At 36.6% G+C, this 12,133-nt stretch overlaps 1 protein-coding gene across 1 annotated transcript; it reads right to left on the bottom strand.

Moving 5' to 3' along the window:
• Positions 1-3,038: 3,038 nt before the first annotated feature.
• On the bottom strand, positions 3,039-4,142 carry LOC131151460 (uncharacterized). The gene is made up of 2 exons (XM_058102705.1): positions 3,786-4,142; positions 3,039-3,503 (listed from the first exon to the last, which is right to left on the bottom strand). Exons 1-2 carry the CDS (start codon positions 4,140-4,142, stop codon positions 3,039-3,041), a joined length of 822 nt encoding a protein of 273 aa, XP_057958688.1.
• Between the last annotated feature and the right edge of the window lie 7,991 nt (positions 4,143-12,133).

Below are 12,133 nucleotides of genomic sequence, written 5' to 3' on the forward strand. Positions count from 1 at the left end.
AAGAAACTATCACTAATAGTTTATTATTAGCGACAATTTTTATGAACCGTCACTAATTTATGTCTTCTTCTCAAATTAAGACATTATCATTCTCATCCTTTATACATTTTACATCACCTAAATCATTGCATTTTCTTTATTCAACACTAGCAAGTTTATAAATGTCTTTTTTCTCCTTTTGTATCTAATTTAGTATATAAAGTATCATAAACTCTATATTTAGTTTCACTAATAGTTTTTTTTTTTTGGCATTTTTTCTCTCTTGTTTATATTTTTTAAGATTTTCTATATTTTTAGAATTTTTTCATTTTTTATACCAATTTCCTTTTGTCTTAACGATTTTTTAGACTTTTTGATCTCACGGCCAACTTTCTTTACTACCCGAGTATCTTTCTTTAGACTCACATAAAATCTCTTTTATTATCCTTACGATAGAATTAACCATTTTATTTCAAATATTATTTACATCTACCTTATTCTCTACTGTCTAATCACTCTTTGATCCTTTTATCTTTGAATTTTACTATATTATCTCCCTTCAAGTTCCACCATCTAGTGTTCTTGTGCTAATTTATGTTACTTTCTTCCATTTTTTACTATGTATATCTACTACTAAAACTCTAAGTTGCGTAGTCAAATTTTGACCTAAGATAACTTTACAATCCTTATAAGATAGACGATATATGTTCCTAGTTAAGAAGAAATCTATTTAGCTTTATTATACCCACTCTTGAAAGTTATTAAGTGTTCTTCTCTTTGTATAAAGCAAGTATTCAATATAACCAAATCGTAAGACATGGAAAAATCTATGATTATGTCACCGGCCTCATTTTTATCTCTATATCCATGGTCTCCATGTATCATCTCATATCCTAGGTTATTCTTTCCAATATATCCATTCAAATCAGCTCCTATAAATGTCTTTTTAGATGTTGGTATTCCTTGTAAAATACTATCTATATTATCTCAAAATTGAATTTTAAGACTTTTTTGATAAGCCTATTTGGGGAGCATACGCACTAATGACGTTCACTATCTTCATGCCTAAAGTTATCTTGATGTTAATGATCATATCCTTTATTCTTTTAAGATTTGCTACAGTATATATTTTAGGTCTGTGTCCACAATAATTTTCACCCAATTTTTATGTTTCTCTTTACTAATGTACCGAATTTTAAATCTTGATTTTTCAATTTCACTAGCTTTCTCTCGTACCCATTTTGTCTCTTGAAGGTAGATTAAATTATTTTTCCTTCTAAACATTATTTCCATTATTTTCATACTTTTACCCTTTAGAGTTTCTATATTCCTAGTTGTTAATCTAATTTTAATTTTTTATGCTAACTTATTAACTCTCTCCCTTCTATACTGAACTGGTCCATTCGTGAACTTATGTGAATTTGGTAAGAATCCATGATAATAAGATCTGATAAAATTTTACATTGGCTATCAGCTACCTAGTACAACCCTACTCCTTTATCCGGGTTTGAAACTAGTTATGTGTACAAAGAATTTGTGTTACACATGCAAAGTACATGTTTGAATTTTTCTTTTCTTTTTTTGTAAACTTATTTCACATAGAAAATTTTCTAAATCACATCTGTTAGATGTCCCAGCCTTGGGAGTATATAGCCTAGAGAGGGGTGAATAGACTCTTTTTGCGGAATACGTATTTTTCTACATAATTAAATCTCATGGCAAGATTCAAGCAATTATATCATAATATATGAAATTTAAATCATGCATAAGACAAATAATAAAGAGTATAGGGAGAGAAATATCAATACCAGTATTTTTACATGATTCGACACTAGGTCTACGTCCACGCCTTAGTACCAAACTAAGGATTCCACAATCCACTTTAACACTCCTTCACCAGCGGAGCAAGCCTTATAACTCGGGTACCAAACTCTATACTCCAGAACAAATCCCTACCACGCTCACCAAGAGCCTTCACTTTGGTTCACAACGAACCTTCACCAAATGGTTCACAAAGAACCTTCACCAAAAATGGTTCACAAAGAACCTTTTACAAGAGATGATGGATACAAAGAAATTGCTCCTCAAATGTGCTAATATGAATTACAACACAATCTCACACTACTCTCTCAAGGAGTGAATCAAACACAATAAATGAGCAAAAGAGAGTTGATCACTTGAATAAGAACAACAATGATGCAAAGTGCTTGGAGCTTTGGCTTTTGGCATAAAATGCTATTTATGACTAACTTGTGCAAAACCAATCAAAACCATATCTAAACAAGCCTAATAGCTTGTATTTGTAGACCAAGAGCCAAAGGAGCCGTTAACTAGCCCTTGGGGGGAGGGGGGAAGAAAAGATATTTTAGTTGGTAAACTAGACGTTTTCCTCCCATTGGAGCAGTTCTGCCTATTGGACTCGTCGACTAGGCCCCTGCTCTCGTCGACTAGGCACACACTACCACTCTTCAAAGAATCCCATGTGTTTGTCAATGAGTACCCTGAATCAGAAAAAGTCATCAACATGAAAGTTGTGGAATTTTGTCTTAACTTTCTAGAGACACCAAGATAGTCCTTTTTGTACTTTTCTAGAAAAAGTTATACCTCAAATACCGAAAGGTGTTCAGGACTCTAGGTTGCACTACGTTAGTGACGATTGCTTTATTTTTCCTTGTCAAAAAGCCTTTTAATGACTTAAAATATTCTTGGACAAAAGTATATGAAATATATTAAGTCTAATGAAGATTAAAACTTGTCCATGTGAGTTTCTCCATGAATATAAGATAACTTGTTTTATGTATATATATACACATGCTAGAAGAGGGCGGCACCTCCTTTCTTTATTAGAAAACCTCTCACTTATGGCGGAGGAAAATCATGGTTACAGAAAAACAAGCTACAAACAGAAAGAAATGAAACAAAACAAAACGAATCGAAGATAAAACAACACATTAGACTCTTAAATTAGGAATACCAATTTTTTCAAGTTGTATCATGTCTTTAACTAGATGAGGTAAAGAATCAAACTCCAGATATCTCATAGTGGTGCCTTCCTCTCCCTAACGTGCCAAGAAGTCCGCAGCCATATTTCCTTCTTTGAATTGGTGAGCGATAATGAAATTAATCATGGAAAGAGCCTCAAGCAACTCTTCCCGAAAATCCCACAAATACCATACTATGCAATTCCGAGAAAGAACCCAATCAACCACTACATTAGAGTCACATTCAATTTCCACATTCATATAACCCAAATCTTTACACATCTGCACTCCCTCTGTCAGGGCCCTAAGTTCGGCTTTGTTATTAGAGCCATAGCCAAAGAAGGAAGAAAAAGCACCCAGGAAATCTCCACAGCAACCTCGAATCACACCACCCCCTCCACATGTCCCTAGATTCCCACGGCAACTACTATCTGCATTCAATTTTACAGACCCAATCTGAGGTTTCCTCCAGCTAACCACACAATGAGTTTGTGCCTTCGAAGTGATAATTGAAATCTCAAAAGCACTTAGAATCTTGCTATCCTAAGTATAAAAGGATCCATTTGATATCATATTCTCTGAAATCCTCCTAAGCCAAACCTTGATTGCCAACCAAATTCCTTCAGCCAATTCCTTAGCACCTTCCATTCAGGCTCTACAATGACGCACCCAAAGTCTCCAAGTCAATAAACTCAGCAATATACCAATGATTACACCCCTATGAGTTGATTTCTTAGCATAAGTAAACCATTGTTGAACACAACAAATCCAAGAAACTGCAGTCGTACAAGGAACCCCCAAGGTTGTAGAGGAAAAATCCTAAACCTTCACAGAAATCTCGCTCGAACAAAGAATATAATTCAAGATTTCTGTTTTCCCCAGCTCACAACAGTTACACCGAGAAGCAAAAGCAATTCCCAAGGATTGAACTTTCTCATCCAACAGCAAGTTGTGAAAACGAGCTTTCCAAACACGTACGCTGACCTTCTTTGGCAAGAGATTGTGCCACAACCAATCCATATCCCTTACATGTGGCCCTTTGGCTCTAATTAAATTCCATGCACTTGACGACGTGAAGCTTCCATTATCATTGAGTGTCCAAATTAGAATATCCTCCCTTGGTCTGCCACAAGAAGTATTTTGAATGACTTCTTCGGCTTTGTCATTTCCCACCAACTCCATTAAGTGCTACCTATCCCAAGCACCATCCACCCACACATCTTTTTTATTAAGCAGAGGGTTTTGAATATTATTAAATTGCAGACAAAGTGGGCCACTAGCCAACCAATTATCAAACCAAAATGAACCTTTGCCATTCTTTACCTTTAGTTGCACGTTCTCCGTCACCTGAGGTAAAACCCGCATAACTGATTTCCAAAACCGAGAACTCAGTCTTTAGGAACCACCATAGAGATATGCCCTTGTTTCACATATTTAGCACGAATAATTTTTTTTCCAAAGATTATCTAAATTCATGAGCCTCCATGCAAATTTCATATGTAAAGATTTTTTAACTTCACCAAAATCATGAACACCCAAACCACCCTCACTAATGGGCTTGCACAGCTTAGACCACGAGCACCACTTCACTTTTAGCTTTCCATTTATCTCACCTCAAAATAATGTTGAGAGGATAGAATTCATCTTCTTGTGGGCCGCCTTCAGAATGTCTAATACCGCCAACAAATGAGTCGCCATACAAGTGAGAACATGTCTTAAAAGAATTAGATGACCACCTTGCGAGAGCAGCTTTAACTTCCACCCCGCCACCTTACTTTTTATTTTTTAATCTAAAGGTTCTAAGGATCTAATTGTTAAACGCCCAGAAAAAAGTGGGACACCTAAGTAAGTGACCGGGAAAACTCCCTCCACAAATCTCGTTAATCTTATCAAACTCTGCCTCCGCCACATTGGAATTTTCTTTGAAAAGAAGATAGCTGATTTTTCTTTGCTAATCATTTGTCCAGACCACTGCTCATAGATACCAAAAACTTTAATAAGATATTGCATGGATCATTTCTCCCCATTAAGAAAAATCAAAATGTCATCTACATAGAGTAAATTCAAAATCAAAGGAGCCCCCACAAGGTTTGAAAAACAGCCAATACACCCCTCCTCATAGTTTTTCTGTAGCAAACGAGATAAAACCTCCTCCATGACAATAAATAAATAAGGCGATAACGAGTCTCCCTCCCTTAAACCTCTTGTAGGTTTGAAGAATCCTTTGAAAGAACCATTCATCATATTGGAAAACCAAGATATCTGAATACATTCAACCACCAACTTACAAAAATTTTAAGAGAAACCAAAACCCTCTAACACCTGAAGCAAAAAATCCCAGTCTACTCGATCATAAGCCTTTGCCATATCAACTTTCACTATAATATTACCACTTACATTCTTTTTGTTCAAGGAGTGCACCACCTCCTGAGTAAGAGTAATATTTTCAAATATACTTCGACTTGGAATGAACGCCCCTTGTGTTGGATATATTATTTGGTTAAGTAAACCAGTCATGCACTATACAATAATCTTAGAAAAATCTTATAAGCAACAGAATAAAGGCTAATGGAGCAGAACTTATCAAAAAATTTTGGATCTTGCACCATCGGAATAAGCACTATATATAAAGAAGAATAAAACCTTGAAAGATTTGTGCCATTAAAGAAATCCTTGGCTGTCTCTAATAAATCTTCTTTAACCACATCCCAACAAGAAATATAAAAAACTCAGCCGAAACCATCAAAACTTGGGCTACTGTTTTTAGGATTGAAAAAAAGAGCAGCTTTTACCTCCTCCTCTGAAGGATTTTGACAAAGAAGCTCATTTTCCTCTTCAGTAATAACCTTTCTCTAGAACAGTTGATAAGTCGGCCACTTCATGAGTTCTTGTTTTCGTTAAAAAATCCTGAAAGTAAGAAGTTGCTGCTAGATGAATGCTCTCTGGTGAGTTTAATACACTCCCATCTACGAGATTCATCTTAGAAATCACAGAATTCTTCCTTTTTTGCTTTACCATTGCATGAAAAAATTTTGAATTTTGGTCCCCTTCTTTAAGCCAAGATTTTTTTGCTTGTTGCGCCAATCTAGTCTCCTCCCTTTGTTCCCATATTTCTAGATCTAGCTTGGTGAGAAGAAATTTCGTTTCAATTCTCGGGTCAAGATCATATAGCATTTGATTTTCTAGGGTCTCCAAACATTCCTCAAGCTCCTTAATATTCTGATCAACACGCCCAAAAACCTACATATTTCAAGCTCTAAGAGCTATCTTACTTTCTTTTTTTTTTTCTAGTTTGGCCGCAAGCTTCAAAAGACCCTGGGCATAAACTAGCTCAACCCTCGCCTTTGTCACACAATCAATAAAAGAGTCATGAGAGCACCACATATTTTGAAAATGAAAAGGTGACGTACCATATCTCATCTCCATTTTGTCAAAATTGATAACCATAAGACTATGATCCGACGACTTCCTCATTAGATACTCCAAATGAGCATTAGGGAAAGTATTAGAGAAACTCATATTCATAACTACTTTATCAAATCTTGCCCAACTGCGAGAGTGACCTTCATGTCCATTACACCATGAGAACCTCCTCTCACTAAAAGACATTTCCATGAGACCACATTTATCCAAGCAAGAATTGAACTCCTCTGTGACTCCAACTAGTCAAGGATTACCTCTAAACCTCTCTCCATCCTCTCTAATTACATTAAAGTTCCCCACCACAATCCAAGGTGATCCTCAAGTTGTAAATCCTCCAAAGTTTTTCACAGTTCTCTGCGTTCATTCTGAGTACACTTCCCATAAATGAAAGAAATAAAAAATTTTTTGTTATCTAAAAATAACTAGCCATAAATCATTTGATTATTCATACACATTGTCTCAAAATTTAATTCTTCTCTCCAAAAGACCAACAACTTACCTCCCACATCGCCATTACTGTAGTAGTTAAAAAGCAGAAGGTGGCTAGCTAGCTGAGGCATTCTATTATCCTCCAAGAACGGCTCAACAATAGCTACAATAGCAACTCCGTGACATCTAACTAATTCTTTCAACCTCCTCCTCGATCTTCCCAAACCTCTTACATTCCACACTAGCATTTTTTCAATCATAGATTTTATTTTGAGGGGTGGGTAAGAGCCCACCGAGAATGCTACAACACTTTGTCCTATCTGGTCCTTCAAAGTTGCCAAAGAAATCTGTAAATCCGAATCAGAATCATAATGTTTATTCTTATTTATTGTTGTATAGGTCTATCAGTATCATGGTCTGATGCATAAGTAGGCGAAACTGTCCCATCTAACTTAAGGGATTGAGCACACTCTAATTTTAAAACTTCAGATACAACCTCCACGTTCCCCACTGCACCACCTTGCCCCACCAGGTTCTCATCCACTCCCATCATCTCCTCCTCCACACGTGCACAAATCAATGCTTGGTCCTCCTCTAAATCCACGTAAATCTCCTCATTCACTAGAGTAGCTACCTCCCCCTATGTCTCATTGGTCCTTTTATCTAGTGCATCAGGAACAAAATTCTCTTGCCTTGATCCTGCTTCCTCAGTATTGACATCCTCCTTCTATGTAGCATTCTCTATGTTAACTGTACTGTCCTTCTTCACTTCACCTTCATCTCGCACTTCAATTATCACCGACAACTTTTCCACACCCCTTCCTATTCTGGTTCCTTCATATGAGACTCCACAGCCTTTGGCTCTACATTAATGGGCGTCGGGTGGCCTAGGTGTCCTTCTACTTCCTATTTCTCCTTTTTTCTCCCCATTTTCTTTGGCACATGAGTAATTTATTTATCCCTCCTGCCTTTATTTTCTCCAGCTCTACAAACTACCTCTGTATGTCCTTGACTGCAACATTTGGAACAATAGAAACCATGCTTCTTATACCGAACCTCCTACCAAATCACTTTATTATTTGAAACAACAATGGGTAATCCATATACCAGTTCCTCTTGAAGGTCAATATCTACACATATCCGTGCACGATATGTTTGAGTCTTATTCAATGTCGCATTATCAACTCCTAAAAATAGACCAAATCTGGATGCTAGGATTTGAAAACAATCAGGGTGATACATATGGATCGATAAGCCAGGTAGGAATATCCATTGGGGTGCAAAAGAGACTCCTTTTCCAGATTAAAGTCTTTCATCCAGTGAAATTGTAAGGATCCTGACCCGCCATGTGGGCCCGGAGTGCTACTTTAGTGACGTCAATGTACCTGATACCTTATTCATCAAATATAAAACACACATATGTAGTAGAAATAAAATATAAAATCCTCAAATAACATTACCAGAGTTCTAACTATTTTTATACACAAATATATCCATTTCCACATAACTAAATCCCATAAAATTAAACAAAAATAAAATCTCTATCTACACACTACCTACATGAATTTACACCTCTAACCCGCTAGACCCAATCCGTAATAACCCTAAAAAGGGATATAGAAGATTAGTGGAGTGATTCCTAAAATAATAATTAATTAATTAATTAATTAATTGAATTTAAAAAAAATAAAATAAAAAATAAAAAAATAATAATTAAAATTTATTTTTATTTTTATTAATAAAATATATTATTATTAATATTAACTACTACTATTATTATTATTATTATTATTATTATTATTATTATTATTATTATTATATAAGTAAGCATCCTGAAGCTTCAAGCTTTAGGATGCTCGCAGGTTCCAAACCCCCCCCCCCCCCAAACTGAAATATTCTCTTTCTCTCTCTCTCTCTCTCTCTCTCTCTCTCTCTCTTCATTCTCTCTCCCTCTCCTCAGTTACATAGAGGATTTTTGCCTGATCAAAAATCGGAAGATACCGCTGAACTCCATTCTCCGCTACCGTCAAATCTACTGGAGCGGATTGGTGGTAGGAGCGGCGTAGACATATCTCCTGAGGTAAGCCAATTTTCCATTTTTCTTTAATTTCGTGCAAAATATAAGCTCAATAGACGAATGGGCACTACCATGAGAATCTAGGGATGATTCTCTACAAGTCTAGCGAGACGGAATTCTTGTGGGGCCGTCATGGGTAAAACCCTAAATTTGGGGTACGGGAGTTATTGAGGAGCTTATTTTTAATTAATTATGATTAATTTAGGAATTCTAAAATGTTAAGCATCTGGAGTCGAAGTAGGATTTTTAGAATTTAGGGCTCGGGTGAGCGCCGCTGGTGTAATTTTGGGCTCGTAGGTAAAATTCAAAAAATTAAGTGGGGGTGTTAAATAATAGTTTAAATGATAATTTGAGGTATATGGAGCTTAGGGAAGGTTAGTTGAGAATTGTCTTAAGGGAAATGAGTTAATTAATATGAGAAAAATGCTTAATTGTAGGTGTTGAATTTCGGGTGCCAAGGGGGTAGGATTTGGTCCTAACGAGTCTCTTAGTAAGCCAGGTAAGGGGAATAAATTATAGCAGTGTTTTTAAAATTATTATTTGAATTAATAAGTGAAAATGAGCATATGATATTTTTCCTGAAAATTATTATGATATAAATATCAGATTAATTGTGTGGCATTTGAGTAATTGTAAATTGTGATATTTTTGAGTGTAAAATATAACGATGAGTAATTTCTAAGAAAATATTGAAATGAGAATTTATAATGTGATTAGTGAAAAATAATGAAATATGGTATTTATATGTGAGTAGAAATGTTTTGCCTGAAAAATGAGATTTTGTGAATTACTGATATTAGAAAATAATGAAATGTGGTATTTATTTGTGAGTGGAAATTATTTGCATGAGAAATGAATTTGTACAAATTGTTGATATGAGTATTTTGGGAAAATGTGAAAAATATGTGAAATATGATATATGAGATTACGAGATGATGAAATGTGCATAGAAAATGATGAGAATATTTATATTAAACTGAATTGTGATATACTAGAATATGATTGATGAAATTCCAATATCGCATGATGATTGCGGGTATGTGGTAGTAAACCCTATTGGATGGTTATGATTTTGAGCATGGTACTGTTGCTAGTGGTGTTAGTGCAACCACACGGACTCTTGGAGCGTGTGGCGTGATAGTTGACTAAGCCATTTTGTAGGGTTATTGGGTCCCCTGAGTCCGGATCAGGGTCATAGGCCAGCCAGTCGTACTACAGACATGATATATTATATGATATTTGATTTAACCAGGTCGGCCAACCGCAGTTAGATCCAACCTTTGGGCCGCACAACCTTGACCATGGGGGGGAAGCATGACGTGGATAGAAAGATCCTCAGGGTGGCCATGAGTTACAGACACGATGTTAGTATTTGATACCGATGATACTCATGAGCCGGAAAGTAAAATGGTAATGAAAAAAAAAAAAGAATAATAAAATTGGCTAAAATGAGAAATGAAAGAAAGAATGGAAATTCAGAAATAAAGAATGATAAAATTGAGAAATGGAACTGTGTGAGTTGATAATATACATATTTGAGGCGAAGTGAAACTCTCCGCCTGAGGGCTTGCTGAGTAAGGTGAGTGCTCTGATAGGTATCAGATGTGGTCATACGTGGTTGCATAATGTGTTAGGGTAGAGGGAAGCTACCTGTATAGGCGAGTAATCTTCCCTATTCTCAAGAATTTCGTGGTAAATGTGTTGGAAATTATTGAATTTGAGAAATGATTTTAAAACTTATAAAAGTTTGTGTTGTATATCTATGTGAGTATGAGAATGTGTATATCAGTGTATTTTCTCAGATGAAACGATGATTTGAAAAGTAAATTGTATTATAATTGAACTCATTTGGCCACACACTATAAATAATTTTTTCTTCTTACTGAGATGTGTCTCACCCAATTTATCTAATTTTTTTTCAGGGAACAGAGACCGACCGGGTGATAGCGCTCCGTGATAGTAGGGAGCTGGAACCCTGATATGCAGGGTGAGTTTGGACTAGGGTTGTATTGTTTTTTTTGGGTATGAGATAGTATTGTGTATATGAGTATATTGATATTCTGGGTATTGTATTCTGACTGATATGTATATACTGTCTTCTGCTATTAGGTTGTATAATAAAACAACTTTTTACCTGGTATCCAATGCGGGTTGTTCCGTATCAATGATAGTAGGATTGTTGATGTGGCCGATTTGTTGGTGTTGTGGATGACGTGTAATTATTTATTATTGAAAAAAAAATTATACGAAAATCGAGGTATCACAGTTTGGTATCAGAGCTTAGGTTGTTAGGTTCTGTAGACTTTAGTAGATAGCGGAATGCAATACCAAGGTATTAGAGTGGATTTTGGGGAAAAAGGGTGATGAGTAGACTGACATGTGAGTTAGTGGTTGTTTGAGGATGAGGTGAGAATTTAGGGTTCGATCTTGCGGCCTAGAGATAGGGGTACTGGGGTTGTTTTTGTGTTTTTCCTAGGGTGACGATTTCAGAAAAATCATGGATATTACCACTGGGTCTTGTTTCTGAGTGGTAGAACTGAATCTTAAATATGGATTTAGGATGTGGATAGAGGAATAATTTATGAGTTATTGTAGTGTATGGGTTGCGTGATAGTGATTGTATGCTGAGATTAGCGAGAGGTGTTGGAGTAGGACCTTTCAGTATGGGTGGTGTAGACCCTGACGCGGTATTGCTTAGCATCACTCAGCAGGTGATGGCTGAGATGGCCAGGAGCTCGGGGGAGTGGAGTTGCACGATCGAGTAGTTCACGCGTATGCGACCCTCATCTTTTGCTAGAGGAGCGGACCCATTAGTAGTAGAGAACTGGGTTCAGGACATAGAGGACATACTAGTAGTCCTCTCATGTACAGACGAGCAGAGGGTGTTATTTGCCACATTTAAATTGACTAGGGAGGTAAAGCGCTGGTGGAGGTTAGTGAGAGTACTAGAGGAGCAGAGGCCGGATCCTATAGTGATGACGTGGAGTCGCTTTAGGGAGATTTTCTTCGAGCGGTACTTTCCCGCTACGGTTAGGAGTGCGAATGCGTCAAAGTTTCTGTATCTGAAATAGGGGTTTGTGACCTTGCAGTAGTACGCAGCGAGGTTTGTTGAGCTGTCCTGGTTCACCCCGTATATGGTGCCAAATGAGGAGAGGAAGACGAGAAAGTTTGAGGAGGGCCTGAGACAGAACCTGTATAAGCAGGTGGTAGGCTTCCGAGATCAGACCTTCTCAGAGATAGTGGA

The sequence above is a fragment of the Malania oleifera genome, chromosome 3 (assembly GCF_029873635.1).
Source record: "Malania oleifera isolate guangnan ecotype guangnan chromosome 3, ASM2987363v1, whole genome shotgun sequence".
NCBI classification, from domain to species: Eukaryota; Viridiplantae; Streptophyta; class Magnoliopsida; order Santalales; family Ximeniaceae; genus Malania; species Malania oleifera.